We start from the raw sequence: 22,077 nt of genomic DNA on the forward strand, positions 1-22,077 counted from the left end.
AATTTATCTTATTTGTAGGTACTACCATCCTGAAGGAACGGAAAGGCTTGACGTAGGAACAAAAATCAACTAAGATCACCTTACAGCAATCCAGTTAAGGTAAAGAGCAAACACAAGCGGTGTTGCAGGCATGAACTTCAAAACACAGAATGTAGTTAAAGCTCTATAAAGACAAAAATGACAAAATTCTAATCCGTCCCTGACATGATCAAATCCCAAAGATCTTTCCCTGTCCATAACAAATGTGTGACAGATCTTGTGCTAATGCATATTTTTATACTCAAGTTACTGCCTGAGAAGTGCAAGGTTGCCTCACCACCCTTGATTTTGCGTCTGAGAGTCTGTTCAAAAATCAGATTTGCCCCCAGTCCCAGGGAAGAATGATTCATCCTTAAATTATTAAGGAGACACTTTCAATCTTCTTTTCCTGGACAATTAACAGTCCCCTCTGGAGAAACTAACGCTCTTTTGGCAGAGCAGGTGCCATTTTCTGTGCTTGAACAAACTATTAACAAACTGTTAGCCCACTGCAGGGGGAAAAGCTTTTTCCTACTCAGTAATGCTATTTCTAATTCTGGTGGGAAGCCAAAATTTGTATTTCTTGCACATGTGTAGATTGGGAGCTATGTTTTATAAAAAAAAAAAATAAATATATATCTCCTGAATGGTCAATGGACAACAATATCCCAGCCCTCTTTGAAGGATAAGATTACAAAGGCTTTCCTGCCCGGGCAGGGAGCGCGCTGCAGGCAGCTGCAGGCAGGAAACAGGGGGCTGTGCTTTCCTGGAAATAGGAGCCCGCTTTGCCTCCCCCCTGGAGCCAGAGGAGAAAGGAAAGCTCCCTCTGAGGACAGCCAGCTTAGATGGGATGGTGATAGAAAAAGACATTATTGGCCTTTGGAGGCATGTGCTGAAAAGCCCAACTAATTAGACAACACAGAATTTTGCTTAATAAGCTGGGTAGAAAAATAGGGAGCAGGAGGACACATGTATTCAGGGAACGACTATTTTCCCCGGATTGTTTTTTCTTTACAGAAAGATGAGTGCTGCGTGTCTCAAACCATAAGCAAACGCATACCTTTTTTTCTCATTTTCAACCACTTGATTGTTATTTCATTTCTACCAGACGGCAAACTCTTGCTGCATTTTAGATCCTTTTTCAACTTTAGTTAACCTTCCCATCCTGTCTGGAAATACAATGCCTGCGAACTGCGGAAATAACAGGGACTACACTCATATTGCTGCCTGATCTCTTACATCATGTGAAGCTTTATCATAGTAAAAACAAAGCAATTCACCCCTGCAAAGCCTGTGGTTATAGCAGCAGCAGCATTGCTGTATCCCAGAGCAGGAATTCCACTGGGGCAGGCACTGCACAAACCCAGCAAAGAGACACGCTTTGTCCCAAAGGGCTTTTAAACTCAATATAAGAGACAGCAGAGGCATTCAGGTGGGAGGGCAAGAATGTAAACATGATACTACTGATCAAGCACAGTCCGCAGTGAATGTATTTGACAGCCTGTCTCCCCCTAGAATTAAAAAGCCTTTCAGTGACCTGCATTATGAAATCGATTTTAATGAAAACCTTTTTGGACACACGAATAACCAAACAAGAAGCTACATCCTTCTTTCTGGTTTACACAAGCTTTTGCTCATCATCCTTTAGAAACCACTTATGTAACATGTGATAAAATGGGGGGGGGGGATTAAAACCTGAATAAATGTACTTTTTCTAACTGCAAAAAACCATATCTAACTTAATTTATTCTCTTGGCATAAAATTATAGCAACTGTTTAGAATTCTTCAGAAAAAATACCCACCTAAAAACCAAAAATGCAATCAGTAAAGCACCAGCATAATAGACAATTCAAATATTTTCATGCTTGCTGCCTTAAATCATGATTAACATTGGTGAAATCTATATTCACTGTTGAGACCCAGTGAAATGACTTCCATGGGAAATACTGCCCAACAAGCTACCAACAAGCCCATTAACCACATTAAGGTTTTGTTTTGATTTTTTCCATGCCAAGGAAACATTATCACTTCTTAACACATTTGTGCAATGTTTCTTTTTATTTCTCCCCCCGCAACGTTATCCATCTTTGTTATTTGCAGAGGGCCTATTGGAATAACTACGAAGGGTCATACATCTCCAGGGGAAGATGCCCCAAAGTCCTAGGACTGTTAGACTTGCCTGACAGAATGGGGCAGTGCTGAGCACTGGTCAGACTTCACGTGTTTCTAACCAGTGTCCCAGGACCCTTGAGTACAGCCGACCTGGTGCAGTATGGCATTGCAAACACACCTGACCTGCGTGCTCGGTGCACCCCTCCACGTGCTCAGAGCCCTCAGCCCAGAGACACTCGACTGACCTGCAAGGCACCTCTCTGTAAGCCTCACGCACCTCATGGCTGTGCATTTGACTCCGAAAAAAAAAATCCTTCCTGCACCTAAGTTCCCAAACTTAAAAAGCTAGGAGCAATGTCGGAAAACCCAGCTCCTTGTTTAAGCCTGAGGTGGCCGTTTCCACTGAGAGCAATAGAATAACCCTCTAACAACTGCAGAGTTTCTTTCTGCAGCGTTACTGGAGCCCTCGTATCCAGCCGCACTAAATGAAGGGGTGCTTCTGTCCAAGATGTATCTGCACAGAGGGATGCTGAGGTTCAGCTGACTCCTTGCCTCACCTCTAACCTGGCTTATAAAGCTTCCACCACAGCCTCCCTGCCTGAACTCACCTCCCACCAGCACTGCTGAGGGAAGGAGGCCGACATGGACATGTCAGAGGAGAGGTCCTGTCAAACGTCCCTTTGAGTCTATCAAAGCCTTAGCCTGGACCTTACAGCTAAGGCTAAACGAAGCTCCCTCCTCATAATAAAACACACTTTACCTTGCAGAAGCCTGCAAGATACTCTAACGTGGTAGCTTCCTAACATGCTGAAGCAGCAGCAATAGCTATATCCTGCTGTCCTCTTCCTTCTCCTTACATAATCAAGTCGCTATACCAGAAGATCAGAATTTAGCAAACTCCCATAGATACTTTTTTTCCCTTTTTTTGCCACATTGAGTGCCCACGGTGAATACCAATAAATCCAAGGGCCTAAGTACCCAGTAAGCTCAGCACGTAAAGCTCACCTTTACAACTGGGGAGAGACAGTCCCATTTTTCTAACTCAGACAATCCCACATTTCAAGTAACAATCCTATTGAATCTGCTACCTTTCATTAAAGTAGCTCTTACAACTCTGTCAAAATCTCCAACCTTTGTATTGATTTTTTTCTCCTATTCAAAATAACTCTCCTTTACAACAAGAACTAGCTGTCAGCCTCTTATCTCTTATTTGCACCCCATCTGATCCTCCTTCTCCTTGTCAGTCTTTCCAGACTCCAATTAATCATGTAGAAAATCAGGGATTTATGTTAAGAGAAATGTACAACTCTTAGCTCATCATTAACATACTGTAATTGCACTGTAGTGCTACTGCCTCTGACCTTTGCAACTAGACAGTGGAAATCCTTTGGGGAAAGCAGGACATTCCCAGCCAACGTAAAAAGAGTTATATCTGGTTTGTGTTACTGGATAGTTATTTCAGAATAAAACTCGGGATGCACTGTAGCATTCGTTAACTCACTCCAGAAACTACTGGGGCCTGGCAGGCCACAGGAAGATGCTGCCATAAAACCAAACTGCTGTTACATCCCTAAATTTTGTTTGGGTCTCTACACAAACAGTCCCAAGATATGCTAACCCCTCCACTAAACATATTTTAATTTCAGACCATCCTCTCATGTTTCTACTTAATTATCATGGGGCATTCACAGAAAAGATCAGCCAGATGGAGACTAAATATTTCACTACTACAAGATGAAGCATTCTGCACTAAAATGGAACCTTGATTGCAATAGTCATTAATTAAAGTCTCAACTGATTCTCCTGTCAGTATATGGGAGGCACTAAAGACAACTGCGAGGAGACAGTGTATCAGCTGCACTAAGGAAAACAAAACAGTAAACCAGACTGTTCTAAGATGACGTTTAACTTGCACTGCTCGTGGTCTTTACAGTGCATCATGACAGAAACTCAGCCATGTGTTCAATATATCCATCCATTTTATGTTTTAAAATTATGACATGCTGCTTTCCTGACGATGAGAAACCCGAACAAATTTTAAAAGCAGTGAAGAGCAAAGAGGAGTAAAGTCTGAAGAGCAAAGAGGAGTAAAGTCTGGAGACTCCTGGATTAAAATCTTACTTTACTGGAAAAAAGACAGAGCAGCAGTTCTGGCTTTTTAGCATCTTGTATTTTTAGCGTATTTTATGGCTATCCAGACCCCTGAACACTGTGGGGAAAGGGAGACAGAAGAAGGTAAGAAAACAGACCGAAAAAACCATGCTAAGTGTCACCTGGGAGGGGAGAGAAAAATAAAAAAAAAAATTAAATGTGAAAATCCCCAGACCACCTCCTTGTCTGAATGATTAAGTCAGGGGTGTTGTAAGAGATGTAGATGGAATAAGCAAAGCATGCTGAATTCCCTGGATGCTCTACAGCACAGACAGCAGGAGTATGGATCCAAACTCTCACTCAGAGTTCCATCAGCACATCTCCCATCAAAGTTACTGGGAGATCGAAGTACCCCCTGTAACTGTGGATTTGATCCTTGGAGGGAGTATTACAGTAACATTACTTCAGACAGAGTCTCTCACTGATATATATTCCCAATGATCCTCCTTAGGTTCCTCCATCATTTATTGACTTCTACTTTGCCACATCCTGCCGGATGGAGGCAAGGAAATTTGAAGAGCAACTAGTAAATGAAATATAAGGAAATAAACCCAACACTAGGTCCCTCTTTCACAATTAGTTTTCACTTGTGCTTGAAGCCAGTACCAGAGATCTTTGCAAAATTACAATTACCAGATATGCTGGATGCCAGAAATAATAAACCCAGCTGCAACACAGCAACATAGGGTGTTAGTGCTCTCCTGTATATCAAGAAAATACTGTGATACATTCACCTTCTAATGTCAAAAAGCAAGCACAAATCTAAACAGACTTACAAATGCACCAAGAGTAAAACTAAAGAACAGAAAAGGCTTCAATTCTAACATTAAAAAGCAAATATCCCCTGCAATCAACAGATGGACAAAAGGTTGGACATATACTGTAAATGACTCCATCTAACATTCAGGATAAACCAAAAACATTAACTAGTCTCAGTTTATTCCCTGTAGTAAAGGGTTCTATGCACTGGATAACACACATTTCTTCTCCATTAATGACATTGATTGTCTTCTGCTTATGATAATATACAACAGAATTTACATGGCCTAACGAGAGGTAACATAGCACACTGATAAACTTTGGCAAGGAGATCTGTGCATTCAAATCAGAGCAACTAGCTGCAGATCTAGACCACGCCAAAGTTAGTATGTATATTCAAAGGGAAAAGAAGAAAATCAAAGAAGCAGCAAGAACAAAGACACCATTAGAACCTGGAAAGTCTTCTAAGAAGAACACCTAAAGAAGAGCAAGAATTGTTAATGCAAATGATTGTTTTGTAATAATAATTTAGTAAAATGAATCTACGAACATAACATAGAAGCTCATTAATCGACATAAAAGGGTGTTAGCTCTTCATTTTCTGCTGGGATGATTTGTGGGTTTTTTGTTTGGGTTTTTTTTTTGTGGTTTTTTTTTGGGGGGGGGGTGGGATTGGATTTTTATTTTATTTTTTTTTAAATGAAGAACTCGAGATCTCCAAAAACATGCATGTTGGCACTTGTGGGTACAAAATCACATTGCTATTTCAGAAGCGAAGTTGATGTTCCTATTACCAATTTGGCCTAGACAGTGCAAGTTTGTTCATGTAAGATTAAAGGGATGAGGTCTCTATGGCATATTGCAGTATGGTCCTTGGAATAAGATTCTCATTTACTAAATAAATTACTGTATAGTACTGTATAATGGTGTTCACATTATAACTGACAATTAGCGCCATTAAAGAGAAAGCTCATAAACAGCCAAAGCTCACATCAAATTAACACAGTCATGATTAAAATCACTCTTCTGATTTCTGCTCTTCACAGAAATAATCAGCATTTTACATAAAAATGAGTATGAAGCAGCTAAAAAAAAAAAAAAATCAGTTATGCTGGGACAGTGGTACTGAGCTCCACCAGCACAGCACTGCCACGTCAGCAGTTTGCCTGCCTATGAAATATTAAGCGCCGGGTCTCCCTCCTAGCAGGCAGCCCGCATGGTGTTCCCTGCCTGCCGCAAGCTCTGCACCGGCAGGGCTGCTAACCGGTGCCGTGACACTGGAGATTAAAGCACTGCAATTACTCCTCTTGGCTCTAATGAGGGGAACCTGGGTTCTCTCCTGGCCTGAGGGAAGCTCATCTTTTTAATTTTAATTTTGTCACTTCACCATTTAAATGGTTTCTAGCATTTGCATGTTCATTTATACTGCCGTGACTTCAGAAAGAAAAAGAAAAACCTGAGTAATTATAGTGGAGAAGAACAATAACAAAATACAAAGGAGTCAGCAATTCATTAAAATTTGGAGAATGCAATGTTAAAACCTTTTCTTAAAGAAAAAAAGGAGAGAGACTTTTTCTAAACTGGCACAGAGCCCATGCCCTCATTAGGATTTGCACTCCACTCACACAGACACACTAATGGTATCACTTTACTCTTTAGCACCACAGCACTAGTGCCTGGCCTCACCCAGATGATGGTGCTAAAAAGGCAAGAAGGAGGGGGGAAAAGAAACTTCAGGCCCATGCTGACCAGGCCTGGTATCAAACTGGAATCTTACTGTGGATGAAAGTTTGAGGCATGTGGGCATCTCTGTTCATGAATGTTACTGCAAAGACAGCCAAGCTCATAAAGGCTTCTTAAGGCTCAGGTATCACCAAGGAAAATCTAATCAATAAATAAGCAATCAGGACCACATAATGAAAGAACACCATTATGTATGTCCATGGTTTGAAAAGGAATCACGATACGCTACATATGCATGAAAGTAGTGCAAGATAATATGCCTTTGATCCAACATGCCTTTAAAGCAGGAAACAAAAGGATGTTCTCATATATCTTACCAAGTAATTTAACATATAAATCACAAAAAAATATGATCCAGATGGGCTTCAATGAAGGAAACCAATTAACGTAGACAGCCTTACCATCTGACACTTTAGTTGTAATAATAAAAACGAAACAACATGGTCAAACAATAATGCTCTGTATTATATCTGACGTTTGTAATTAGTTTCTGCATCCTCTTCAAGAAAAAAAGACTATCAGCAAGCACTTTGTTTCCCAGAGGAAAAAACATCTAAACTTCATGCGCTCAGAGCATAGCCTATGGATGAAACTGATCTATCTGCATTCCCTTGGGATGTGCTCTGGAACTAATGGGTTTTGCATAGTCCACATCTGGTTGCACAATTAGATTCAGAAAATGCTTCCTTTCAGCTGCATCACCACTGTAACTGCTGCAGACCTGGAATACCAATATCTACATGCTCCTTAAAAGCTTTACCTATGTCCATGGGCTCAGAATAACCAGAATGATTTGGGCTTTGCTTTCTGTAGGATAGGATTTTGGTTTTTTCCTTTCCACAGCCTTCCTAGAAATGCCAGTTCTCAAATGAAGTACAGTATTTCTGGCACAGACCTCCCAGCATCAGGCAATTAGGGTTGCATCAGACAGTTGCAAGCTGAACTACAATTAGCATTACAAATTAAAAGCTCCACCATGAATACATGTACAGTTACTGTTTGAGACATCTAATCCCAACTATGAGGATTGTTGTTGCATGTGTCGGCAAGAAGGACTCAGTGTCATCACCTTAGACTATTCAAAATCCACCCATGAAAATCCTTTTTAGCACATGTTTGGAATGAAATTTGGAGTTCTTGTGTAGGAGGGTAGATAGCATCACAATGGGGAAAGGCTCAGTTTGAAAAGTGTTCTTCCTTTACAAAATAGTAAAGGAAGGGCAGTAGGAATTCTGCTAATGCCATCGTACCCAGGAAAGCCAGAGAACAGAGGTTTGTGTCATTGCAAGGAATACAAATAACTTGGAAAACTAAATTTTTATTATTAGGATTAACACTGAACCCATGTGATGCAGCAATTTATTTTGCACAGCATTAATAAAAAACTGACCTAAATTGTGAAAGGCAGTCTCTCTTCCCCACACACACCCACTCTTCAATTTTAAAGTAGAAAAAAATAGTATTCCAAGAATACTAAATTCTTGGAATACTAAAAAAAAAAATAATAAAGAAAATGAAGAATATTTAAACCAAAGGAAAATTATTTCTTAGGAATTTCCTTTTTTCCAAACTAAAATAGCTTCCATTCATCAAGCCAGCATCAAATAGACCTGGCATTATAAGAAAGGGTTTGTGAAGTGGAAATACTATTTCTGACACAAACAAGAAGGCCCAGGCTCCTTTACCAGCTCCACTCCCTGAAATTTCAAAAGGGGAGTTGACTGATTCCATAGATTTCCTGAGTGCTCCTTCTGCCACCCAGAAATAAGTTTACACATACCAGTATTGCCAACTGAGACAGACAGGGCAGCAGGACAACGCCTGGGCCTTTCTCTATGCGTTCAGGAGTGGCTCCACATGAGAAATCACAGCTACCTCAAGCCAGAAGCTGTTGCAGCAGCTCATTAAAAAGGTGATAAAAAAATCTGTGCCTCTCAGAACATCCACCATGCAGGTTCTGAATTGGGAGACAACAAATGGCTTCTAATTCTCATGGGATGGGGCAGCTGGAGCAAGAAGCTGGAAGTTGGAGGTTTTGGTCATACAGCAGAACCTATTACAATGTCCCTTTGATCTTTGGAAGTCCCTTTCCACCTCCTGAAAAATGTGACGTGGCTAAAGCCACATGGGACGAATTACGGCAAGCTGGAGGCTGAATCAAATTCTTGCAAGACCCAGCTCACAAGCCAACCATTTCTGCCCACACATGAGCCTTATGGGCAAGCGCAGCCCCCCACGACCCGCCACATCCACATGCCAGGCTCTGAAAGTGCTTATCTGCCTACCCACAGGCAAAGGTAATCCCAGATAACATCTGTTTTATCTCACCATGCAAAACCTTGACTACAGAGTAGAAAGTATCAACAAACTCTATTGACACAGAAAACACTGCACTGACGACAGAGCGACCTAGGACTATTAGCCACCAGCCAAGACCCAACTGCTCCTCTACAGCAGTAGGAGTCCACGGCGCTAGGGCCCTGCCTGCCACCTGAAGGCACGTCCTTGTGGCCAGCTGCAGCCCGTGGCCCAGTGCCATGAACGTGGCCGCGTTATGCAGGGTGCTGGCTCCTGCTGCGGCACGGCACTGTGTGATAGCTGGGCAGCTGTCAGAGCAGGGCTGGCCCCGGCCCAGCAAACGCACGGCTGTTTGCACAAATCCATGTAGACGCCCTGTTAGTACAAGGCAAGGGACCGCGGCTGACTACAGGTAGGGAGAAGGCCATACGTGTGCAAGGAAGCAATACCAATGAAAAACAGTGGTTTCAGCACAACGGCTTCCAAACCGCTGCTATTTGTTTGTAAGCATCATGGGAAAGAAAAGATTTGGAGGACAACGAGGTCACTTTGCGGATATTTGCAAGGAGATCCTCCCACACATGGAAAGCTTATGGGAGAAACAAGAAAAGTGGCTGTTTGCAACTTAACCCATGGGACACGAGAGCTGGCAACACTAGCAAAGCAGAGCTCAGAGCTGACATTGCAAAAGCACATAAGAGATGATAGATGGAGTACTGCAAGGGCCGGAAGGGCCTTGAGAGCGATATGTTCACTGAAGGAAACATTGCCCTATTTCACAGTCGTCTCAAACTACAGCAATACATTCTGATTTTATTTTTTTCAACAACATAAGCGCATGTCTTTCCACTCACCTCAACAGGGAACCTCTTGCCATTGATGCTGTGCTCAGAGCCAGCTGATCCGTTGCTTTGACCCCAGTGAAACTCCACTTTCTCTGCCTTGAATCTGCCCGGCAACCCGGCACCACTGACAAAATAATCATCCTTCAGCAGGATAGCAACTGCACACACAGAACAACGAGAAACACATTCTTAGCACAGTTTTTCTGAAGCATTTACACTTTTTGCTCATTACATTAGAATACTTCTAATGTAAGTAAAATGTCGGGTCATCTTTTTCCACTTTACAGGGATTGGTTTACAAAAAAAGTCTACAAGTAATACTGGCTAATTATGGAAGTGATTATGAATTTACATAGACTACAGAAAATCCTGAAGTCCAAATTTCTCAAGGACTTTTTGTCCTCCTTATTGAACTTTGATTGAAATTTAAACAGCAAACTCCATCAAAACCTGTTTATCGTGGTTCCAGAGAGTAACAGCTGACCATGTTCCTTGGCCTTACAAACCACTGAAGGTCAGTAGCTCACAAGTTAGGTAAAGAATGGATCCTCTGGCTGTTGGATTTCCTCTGTTTTGTTAGGGGCAGGGGGAGACATCCTTGTGCCCTGTCACACCTCCACCGCTGCACATGGTGGGTACCTTCCTTACCCTCCCTGCTCCTCCTTTCTGTAAAATGGGGAAAGTGACAATAATGTTTTTGAGACTCACTCATGAGATGTCCTCCATAAGAACTGGGTTTTATTAGTCACTCTGACAATATTATTATGTGATTCAATAAGGATCAGAAGGATCTCCTTTGTATTTTTATTTCCAAAAGCCTTTGTATTTTATGTAACAATAAAAGCTGCAGGTCCAAACAAGAGCGCAAAATCATATGGTGGAAGCTGGTACATGTTACAGGGGAGGTCCATGGTCCAACCCAGAACTGAATCCAGCTTTCAAAAAATTTCCTGTTTGCTGCTCAAACTAAAAGATTACCTGCCTTTCTAGCATCTTCCATTTTCAATATGCATGATCCCTAAAAATTACTACCCTACAAAATCCTTTCTTCTCATCCCTTACAAAACTGTTGCTTAAAAACAGAACTAAAATTAGGATTTTGTTCTTGTAAAAGCCATTGCTGTGCCCAGAATCCTGTGATTAAAGTTTTTGTGTTGGTTTTCTGAATTTTTTTTTTAATGGGAATAGCATAACCCAGAAGGATTTCTCTGTGTTCTCAAGCCAACTGTGTCATCACAATGGGAACATTAATATAAATCCAATTTATTATGTAAGAGGGAGGATTTTGTTCACTGCTGAAAAAACAAAAAAAGCTATTTGTGAAAGAAAAGTTATTCCTCTGTTCATGAATCAGTGGCAGGCTTCGCTGCGGACTACGCTTTCTGCTGCACCAGGGCTGCCCCCCCCCATGAGCCCAGAGAGCTGGCTACAGCAGCCTCGTCTCAGGCTCAACTGTACAATTCAGACACGTCTCAACTTTAAATTGTTTATGTTAAAATCATCTAAATGTTAAATTGTTTGAGATGTTCAGATGTTTCTAAATTGTGCTACTTATATCATGGGACTATTTTCTTCCACGATTTCTGGTTCGTTCAGCACTCCCTTTGCATCAAAGTGTTTGTGTAGGAAGATGGGGGGTGCAGGACTGGCTGTAGGATATTGCCTGTGTCAGCCAGGGTACAACTGGTGGTCACCATCTTCTTACACCAAATCTGTGAAACACAAGGTGCTGAAAGCACCATCGCTCTCTTTCTCCCTTAAAAAATTCTCAGTGAGCTCAGCAGTACTTTAAATACTGAAAATCTCACTCAATTGGTTAAAAATTCCATAGATAAAATTGTAGGAGATGAGGAATACAGGAAAGCAGATTCGTGTGCATCTGTTAAGAACCTCTGTGGGGATTCAGTTGCATCTAATAAATATTTGATAGTTCCTAAATCATTTATGGCTCTGTCAGGGGTCATTTTACTTGTTTTAGATGAATAATTAAAAGGATAATTAGGAGGATGTACAATCTGAAATGTTCATCTAATTGTTCATTTTACAGTATTTCTTACACTGCTGAGCTGTACGACACGTGTTCCCATCACCTTCCTATCTTAAGCAGCATCCCCTTATTGCCAGCGATGTGGTGGCTTCCCTCCCTTCCATGTGATCTCTACTATTCAGGACTAAAGTAACCAAACATCACCTTACTGGGCTTTGAGAGCTGCTGCCTTTATCCAATGAGTTCTGCAGAATGCACAGCAAGGAATCAAACCCCGAGGCCTGCTAATTTGAAGTACTATATAACTGAGATTATCAAACCAAAGGTTGTGGTGCACAGCCACCAGGATCACAATTGTTTGATGCCATTTGCAGGATCAGGGCTGGAGCTGTATGCCCATCACCCTCACGAGAGCAAAAATAAACCTGGATACAAAACAGCTCTTCGCCTGTCTTAGCAGAGCGGCTCTGATGGTCAGGACAAGCCAGAGTGACGCACATCATGTAGGAAAAGTACTTAACAAAAACACACCTCTGGCAGAAATTTTAGCAGGTTTTTCTCAGTGGAAGGCATTTCAGAAGTTCTCAGTGACATAAAAAGTGGTAAAGTGGTAATGTCTGTGTAATGCTGGCGAGGGTACTGCTCCCACCAGCACTCTTCCCACAGGGAAGGTCAGGCTTGCAGAAGCCTCATCAGCCTCAGGCCTGGTTGACACCAGCTAACAATTATGAGGTGTCACAGATGAAAACAAATAATGCAAATGTAACTATGAAATGTGCTTATACACTCCGAATGATCTTTACCACTAGGGGACCAGCTACTATGGTGATGAAATCGAACCCACATTAGTGCCTCTGTCAGTGTAATAATGCACAAAAGCATTTCCATCGAGACAGAGGCTTAACAAATCCATTTCCATTTTCTGAATGAAACACTGTTTTCTGTACACTGTCTGCCCTTTACCTGATGTGGTGGAGGAGTGGGAACAAGCAAAAGCACAACACATCTAAAAAGCCATAATCTCTTTATCTTTAACATTTCAAAGCATAAAAATAAATAATTGTTCTATCCGGGGTGGAGGGGGTGGGGGTGGGGAGGGGAAAGAAAAAAGAAAAAGAATTGCTAACTCCAATAGTAATAACCCAAGTAACACATTTCCTGCCAGTTGATGAGTGTCAAGGTTAAGGGCCTTTGGCTTTCCCTTGGACCCCTGTCTCTATTAACCAGTCATTAATTGCTGAGAAATGCCCTCTACATCCGTCACCATTGCTTAAACAGATATTTAGTTTACTGTCTCTGTCAGTCTGCAATATGAAGGTCTCATGTGGCCATCTGCTCCATGACTCTGCTGCCAAAATGCATCACGATTCATGGCACAGCCTGCCTCTACGTTCTACCCACAAGCCAAAACATCCTACTTGGTTTGCTGCTCTACCACTTACCCCCTAAAAAAAAATAATCTCAGACAAGTTTCTTCAAAAGGCCAGAAAACCCAAGAAAAGGAATGGGATTTGATAAAATAAGGGAGGAGTTAAAAGCTCAGCAGAAGAAATCAGGGATGACAGCAAGGCAAAAAGAGTCTTCACGTTACCAGTAAAAGGCCGTAAGTTACCAAGAAAACTGACAGTTACTGTTGCTCTGTGAAGCAATAACTTGTCAGCAAAAATCCATACCCCAGTGGGTGAAGAAATCAAATATAGCAGCAGTGCTAAAATCACCCAGCAGAGAAGACTGAAGATACAGCTTTCACTGCCAACTGCATGGAGACTGGAAAATCTGCTGGCACGTTTTGGTTCAACAGAACAAGGTTCTGGCTTGTATCCGAAACAGTGTGGCCAGCAGGACCAGGGCAGTGATCATCCCCTGAACTGGGCACTGGTGCGGCTGCACCTCGGACCCTGGGTTCAGGTTTGGGCCCCTCACTCCCAGACAGACACTGAGGGGCTGGAGCGTGTCCAGAGCCGGGCAGGGGCTGGGGAAGGGGCTGGGGCACAGGTCTGATGAGGAGCAGCTGAGGGAGCTTGGGGGTTCAGCCTGGAGAAGAGGAGACTCAGGGGGGACGTATCGCTCTCTACAACTGCCTGAAAGGAGGCTGGGCTGGGCTGGGGTCGGTCTCTTCTCCCAGGTAACAAGCGGTAGGACAAGAGGAAAGAGGAAAAGGCCTCAAGTTGCGCCAGGGGAGGTTTAGGTTGGATGTCAGGAAAAAAAAGGGTTATCAAGCACCGGCACAGGCTGCCAAGGGAGGTGGTGGGGTCACCATCCCTGGAGGTATTTAAAAGACCTGTAGTTGTGGCACTCAGGGACACGGGTTAGTGGTGGGCTTGGCAGTGCTGGGTTAACAGCTGGACTTGAGGATCTTAAAGGCCTTTTTCAACCTAAACAATTCAGTGATTCTAACATGGTTTCCTATTGTATGTGCAACAATATGTTCCTATTACACATACAGTACAGCATTAGCATCTCTCTTAGAACAGCACCATCACTTTTCCGTGGTATTTCTAATTACATTTATTACTGGTTAGTATAAACACCCCTCTGTGACTAAAAGGGCTGGGTGCATAGCATGAATAGATTATTTAAACACCAAATTTCCATAGCATTCAACCTTGCTTGAACCTCATGTTGCTACAAAGGGCAACAAAATCAGGATTTCAAAGTAAACAGAAGCATTTCTTAGTGAAGCTGGAAAAACCCCCAGTATCGTATCAAAACCCCAAGCTATGCTTGGTGGTAGTTTATGTTAACTGGATTTGCTTTGCAGCGAAGGAAAACAGGATCACAGCCTGTCACTCCATTTCATCTCAGGGGCAGTAACTCTCAACTCCCCCTAAGATCCTGAATTTCTGGAACTGGATCTGAAGCGCTTGCTGAACTCCAGGTTGCAGCTCGGATCCAAAGTTCCCTGGAAGCAATGGGTGTATCTGAGGCTGTGCTGCGTGCACAGCTGTGCGGCAAACTCCCAGAGCAGGTACATGCCCCAGGTTTTGCTAGCAGACCTCTGACTAGGGACACATTACATAAAGCACTATAGAGATGTATGTAGAATGTTAATAAAGATAAAAATATACTTCCAATAAGTAAAATTGAATTAATTAGTGGTTTAATCCAATTCCCTAAAAATATTTGACCTTGTCAAATGAAGAGGGTGCCCTTATAATTTCAGCTTTTTACATTTTTAGAATTAAAGAGTCATCAAATGCATGCGGCTTTGCATATAAATCAACCTTGACCTTTCGGTGAACTGTTTTGGTAAAAATAAGCAGTACTCTGTTCTTTTCTCTGAAAGCCAGAACAGACAGAGCAGAAGAGGATTCAGTTCAGTGAAGAACACAGTGCTATAATAATCATATCAGAAACACATTAATAAGCCCCCACTACTCTGAGCAGTTATTGCTCTTTCTTCTCTAAAACCTTCCAATTTCTAAGACTTCCTCTTTCCTTCCCCCTGAGCCTCGCATCTCAGCATTCTTTTGGATTTGATGTTACAGCCTCCAAAAGCTGATAATTCAAGGTTACACCTTGAAACTCTTATATAGCCTTTTATTCTGAGGAACAACTGACTACCAAGAGAATTATTTTATACTGAGAACCTTAAAAAAAAAAAACCCTTAAAAAAACCCTCTTAAAATCAATCTGCAGAACTAGCTTTGCACAGAATGCAGAGGCAGACATAGGTGGCTGCTGCTGGAAAATTGTATTTAAAAAAAAAAATAAAGAAAAAAAAAAATAAAGAAAAAAAGAAAAGCAGCAAAACCCAAACAACAGAACAATGAAAAAGGAGGGTGGAACATGGCTTGAATTTTTAATTGACTGCAGGCAGGCTATGAAGACAAATGAAAAAGAACATACCCGTTTTTCCTGTGTTTTTCATCCAAGTCTTGTTTGAAGATTCATTGTCAAAACCATCAAGTTGCAGTTCTTGATACTCATCTCCAACATGAGCCTGATGGTCTATGATGTCTATGGGAGACTGGTGAGATCCTCCACACTTCTCGCTGGAAGTAACCCAGTGCTCGGGACCATAGGTACCTGTTAAAAAATACCAACGCCAATTAACGTTCCAGTGGCTCAATAGCTCTGGATTACTCTTAAGTAAGAGGACGAAGCACTTAAACTCCTCAGGTAACTCCACTGCAGTCACACTTCCCGTGTTTGAAAGAGGTTAAGACTTGTAAACTTAGGAGGAGATTGGAATCCATTAGCTTTGTATAGTACTCCAGCTTTGCCTCTAGCAGTAACGAACAATGGCCTTTTTTTTTTTTAATTACTATTCCATAAAACTATCTGCAATTCCCAAGTTCCCCTCATGCATATGATGTCAATTAGCATAGCGTTACAGAAACTTTATCCTAAACCCTCAGCCTTATTATATTACTATATGGTTTACCTTTTCACATGAGACAAATAATGTAACAGCTCCCCATTAACCCACATCTGTGCAATACTCTGCTTAGATAATATGATCTTTATTAATGATCTCACTTATTTTGGAGGTTTTGAGGACAGAAAAGATAAAAAGAAAGAATTAAGCAAAATGAATACTGGTAAATTTGAAGAAAACAATGAAAGAAAAAAATTTACTCTGGATGAAGTAAAGAGGACAATGACCTGTCTGGAAAACACCATAACTTTCTTTTGCTGCTGTTCTTACATGAGTTTTCTGTTTCCCTTATTACCACAGTCTGTTCTCACCTGACATAAACTACTCTCTCAAAACAAGTCAAGTCAAATATTAACAGTAAATGAGAAGCTCCAAGGACTGATGGGCAGAGTCTACCATACTTGGCTGTACCTGAGCACATCAGAGCCATCTGTATTACACGGCATCTAGCCAAAAGCAGACACAGAACCAAATACTGTCACCTCTCCTCCTCTCCACACTCTGCTCTCTTTTTTATTTTAAAAAGTTACAGGGAGTAGGTTTAAGTTCTGGAAATCAATATAAACTTCTGTATTTTGTGAGCCCATTGCTAGCCACCATTCAAGGTCCATAAGAGAAAGTCATCCTACAGCTACAAAGAGAAATGACACCAGCAGCCTCTGTCCCCAGCCCGTCAGTGTTCTCATAGGCTCAGCATAATGCTTTAAAGTGCTTTTTAGTAGTTTAAGATACTGTTATTACAGCTGTCCAGCCAACTCATAAGGCAGAGGAGGAGTGCACCCTGCTCCTGTTCCAGAGCTTTCACCAGCTCCAAATTATTTTTTTGGTGTATTTATGAGTCTTAAACCCCTAAATTGTTTAACTAAATTTCATGACAGGATTGCACCAGCACTGCTGCTGGGAGAAGAAAAGCAGCAGTATCTTATGGTGTGGTGGTGGAGCTGCAAGAGGTAGTATCACAAACCACCACTAAATCTGCCAGAGAGTGTCTACCACAGCCCCAACTCACCGTACCCATTCTGTGGGGTTCTCCAGCATGAACAGTCAATAAAAATAATACATTAAAAAAAGAGGTTTCAGGCAAGGTCCTTGTCATTCCCACTGTATACCAGCTCTAGATGCACTCTGAAACAGGGACCTTCAGCAGCACATACAGGAGCATCTCCAGTGAATTTCAATTCTTAAATTGTATTAACACGGACTAAGAGATTATTTTCCTATGAGTGCAAACAGTGGTTTAAGCTCCTGAAATAACAGCACAGAGTTCTTGTAAAGCGCTTCTCGCTCATGGTTCTTGGAGTGCTTTACAGCAGGGATCAGCAACATTATTCTCATGTAAAGACAGGGAAATTGATGGCCTGAGGAGGGAAGCAACTTGCCCAAGCTCATATACCAAAACCAAGTTACAACCCACAGCTGAACGCTGCTCTCCCGGGACCCCTGATGTCATACCTGTATCGTACCACTGAACTACATAGTCAGCGTGTCTGTTCAATGGGCAAACAGCAGTAAATGATGCCCAAATATGCATTTATTACTCTTCCATCTCAGAAGCATATGTAAATTCAATTAGTGCCACCCAAACCCAGCAGTTGTGAAGGCCAGCTTCTTTGGCCCCTGGGTTTTAATCTGTCTAGTTGCAACATGCATTCTTCCTATCTTCCTGTGGGCTAATGCAAGACACTTAATCAATAGCAAGACTTTGTGCTACAGTCATCACACACAAACACTGTAAGGTAACCAAAACAACAAGAAAGTGTTTTACTTTCAACTACATTTAGGCAAATTGCAACATCCTTTAAAAATAATTTACACATCTGCACAGGTTAAAAATCAGTTACGTTTATCTCATGGCTCAACTTGCATTGTCAGCAAAATCCACTTCCAGTTAATTTCCCAAGGAGAACAGAATTATTAAAAACCTGTGTTACACTCAAACACAGATATTTTTCCTGCATCAGGATGCTCTTAGTAATTGCTTTGCAGTAAATTAATTGGCAATTCAGATTTACTTTTCATATAACCTTGCGTTTACTCCATGAAATTTGGGAATTTGCTTTAAAATGTTTAGTACTACACATAATCATCAAACCTGCCAGCTCTAATTTTTTGGCTTTGTTATAAACATGGGGCAAGCTTTTCAAAAGCACTCTGCTCACAGAGGCTATCGCAGTAGTTTCAGCTGTGCATTCAAAAGAAGCTGTGCACTCAAATTTTTCTTTAAATATTTTGGTGTCAATGGGGAGATATTTGTGGGGCTTTTTTTTGAGTAGGCAGATTTAATTTAACAGGGACTGTATGGCTCCTTCCATGCATATTGTCACAAAGACTTGTTTGGGTTTTTTTTTAAGTATAGCCAACTCAATCAATTAGCAGTGAAAACTGTCTTGTCAAAATGTATAAAATAAGCCATAAAGGTGAACAAACAAACAAACCAACCACCATGTTGAATTAGAACCTCAAGTCACTTAGTTACCTGGACTGACTCTTGTGGAAATGTAGCTCTTCACAGACCTTTAAAGGCTTGTATAGCTTTGTATCATTAAAAAAAAACACATTAAGTCTGCTTTTTTAAAAATTAAACTTGTTTGGATTAATTTAATAGCAATGCATCTCTTTCCATAAATACAGTAGCTTCACTTGCTCCTAAAACTATAATTTACAAAAGAAAGCCTAGCAGTATCTGCTCTCTTCGTGTGATAGTATTAGTTTTCATGCATAAAATGTTTCTGTAATGGTGCTGAATTATTAAAGAAAAATCTAATGCAATGAAACTCACTCAGCAATTCAAAACCCCAACTTAGTGCTGGTGCTGTGACTCCAAGTCCTGACATCCCAAATTACAGTCATAAGGGTAAGCTCTGATTTAGAAGTTCAAGACCTGCTAGTTAAAATCAGCACAGGATTTTATAAATGGCTAGGTTTTCCATTAATTTCTTTCAGAAGTTTTTGATATGCAAATTATTACATGCAATATGACCTACACCATTATGGCAGCAATTCTAGACAGAAATAGAGGCCATGACCCCAACATTGCCATTCCCAGCGGCGCAGGACTGGAGCCATCCCACCTTTAACAATTAGCGTGAAAAGGCAGGCTAGGGGGCCAAGAAGAAAAATTTTTAGTTTGAGACCAAAGTAAATAAATTATATCCCCTAACCAGAAAAAAATAAGCTAAACAATCTATAAAATGTAATCAAGAATAGTGCAGTGGGATTAATTTATTCACTGGTAGCCATCAGAAGGTTTAGGCGTAACTGCCTGCTTTTTTCCATGGACATTCAAGTGCAGTTTTAATTGAAACTGATCTTCCACTACTGATTTCAAATTAATTCTTCTTCCAAGTGTTCTCATGCTCCAGACATCCTTGCCTTGCAAAAAACCCTATATCATTAGAGGAGGAAATAGAACACTTTTTCTAAGCTTGCAGGTATTGATTACCTATTCCTTCCATCAAAGCACAATTGCCATTCTGCACTGTATAAATCTCTTCAGTGTTAGACACTTTATAAAGTACTGAGAATTATATCATTAATCATTTGCAGTTACACCTGTCTTGCTTTATTGAATTCTTTGTTTTTTAGAACTTTAAATAAATGCTTTTAAATAAAAACATGACACTAAATAAAGACTCTGTTTCACTTAAACCTGGTAAAAAAAAAATCCCTTCATTCTGTGTGTGACATTTACCCATCTGAAACAGAATAACTTACAGCTATTTGTATTTCATTTTTCCAACAGTAAGCATCATGGCTTTAATCAAATAAAATTTGGAACAAATTTGAATTGCCCTTGTAAGGGCTGACAAATAATTTGGTTTTCAAAAACCCAAACAAGTTAAGAGTCCTCACCTGTGTTAATAAATACTACACATTTCCACTGAGATGGTAGAGCAACCAGCAAGCAAAGGTAAACATCAGACAGCCCCGTCCTGGAGCTGGAGCATTTGATGCAAAAGCAGCACTGAAACAGAATGGACTGGTAACACTTGGCATCTTCAGATATTGAAGTCTGTGTCCTCCCTTGGGGAAATCATGTGCTTAGGTCCAACAACTAAGTACACACACTGGGGAAGGAGGGCTGCGCTCACCCCCTGGTCAGCCAAATGAACAGCAGCGACATAAGCTGGCAACTGGAGCATGCCTGAGCTATGGGATGGGGCTGGGGGCTAAAGCAAGCAGTGAGAAAAGGGAATTTGGCTACAGTGACCCCCGCGTATTGCAGAGAGGAGGCCACCCCCTGTCAGCTGCCGCAGGGTGTTTTCTCACTCGGTCCCACCACACAGAGCTAAATGACACTTGCTGGTACAAAGGACAGAGTGTCTATCCAGCGCAGCCCCAGTAACTCCAGGTCCCCTGAAACCCTGCCCCGCATCCGCTTGTGGCTCAGGGAGCTGCAGGGTCCATGGATCTCCCAGGGCTGGCAACCCCCTGAGCTCATTTTGGATTGCAGCAAGGTCTCTGGAGACTTGGCCCTATCCCCACTGAAATCAGGGGCAAAAGGGCTGCTGGCTTCCAAGGTGTGAGAGCAGAGCTGGGGTCAGGAACCTCAGCAACACTGCAGCTTCTCACATGTGAAGTTTCAAACAACATGTAACACCAGAGATGTTATCACTCATCCTCATCTGAAATTACTTGATGCTTCCTATATGAATTCTGCATTCTTTTCTCATGCAAAAATCTTTCTGTCAATGACTGCAATTTCTTTAATAGTTTTTTAATACACAGGCTGCTCTTTAAATAGAATCCAAGATTACTTTTTTCTTCTTTTTACTGTACAGCCAAAACAATGAGCAGTCTTCCATTAATGAAAAACCATTAAAATAATGTATTCTGCCAAAATCTAATTAAAACTTGTACAGAAACTTCCACTTCAAAAAAATTCAAATATATTTTTCCTCCACAATCTTTTGTTTAAAACATCTCGTATTAAAACCACTGGCATTTCCTTGATTTTAAATAATTTTCCAAGTAATGGATCAGCTACTCCGGTATGTACTGGTGTCTAACACACATGCCTTTACACAACATCCAAATATAGTTTAACAGACACTAGCAAATTTTGGGTAATGTGATTCTGATCATTTGTTTACAAGTTAGTAAAAAGGGAGAAATGTCAACACTTGGGTTTTTTTTTTATTTCACTTGTTTTTAACATTTTCACAAAAATCTGACTTTAAATCCCAGGCCTGGCATCCAAAGAACTAGTTTAAGGAGTTTAATTTTGGAGTTTATTATTTGTTCTTATTGGGTTTTTAACAAAATTATCTTAGACAACTCTTTGCATTTGATGCCTCTTAACCTTTCCCTTTTTGAATGAAAATGGTAGCAAGGGTTGCAAAGCAACCAAAACCCCTCACTTCTGCAAATGAAGCAAATTAGCTTTGTCATTTCATGGGGACATCCTATCCCATTATCCTAATATGGGAGATCCTTCATCTGTCATTATGTGTAAGACAGGTATTTACAGAGCCATAAGAAAAACGGCACTGCAGAAAGGCTTATATCCCTGACCCCTTTTCCAGCTCTACTTTGTCTTCACCACCCCACATGTAGACGGCTCTTGCTGCTCGCTTGCATGTCCAAGTTATCTCTAGCATCTACCACAGGTTGCCTTCCTGCCTTACGCACAAGGAACAGAAAGGATTCAAGTGCTTAAAAGCCAAATCTCACTTGAAAGTCAATGGGGACAATCTCTGACACAGCGTTTTCAAAAGCGTCTCCCTATTTCGGATGTGTGACAGTACCGTGCCATTTAGTGCAAGTGGGTATAAAAGGGAAA

General features: G+C 41.2%; 1 protein-coding gene across 1 annotated transcript in view; it reads right to left on the reverse strand.

The window, feature by feature from the left end:
* The window catches only part of PTPRG (protein tyrosine phosphatase receptor type G), a 408,497-nt gene that overhangs the window by 173,581 nt on the left and 212,839 nt on the right, over nucleotides 1–22,077 (reverse strand). Inside the window, exons 3-4 of the mRNA XM_056334994.1 lie at nucleotides 15,764–15,943; nucleotides 9,937–10,085 (exon numbers count right to left, since the gene is read on the reverse strand). Coding sequence (XP_056190969.1) covers nucleotides 9,937–10,085; nucleotides 15,764–15,943 — 329 coding nt within the window. The remainder of the gene's footprint in view (nucleotides 1–9,936; nucleotides 10,086–15,763; nucleotides 15,944–22,077) is intronic.

The sequence above is a fragment of the Falco biarmicus genome, chromosome 4, assembly GCF_023638135.1.
Source record: "Falco biarmicus isolate bFalBia1 chromosome 4, bFalBia1.pri, whole genome shotgun sequence".
In the NCBI taxonomy this organism is placed as follows: domain Eukaryota; kingdom Metazoa; phylum Chordata; class Aves; order Falconiformes; family Falconidae; genus Falco; species Falco biarmicus.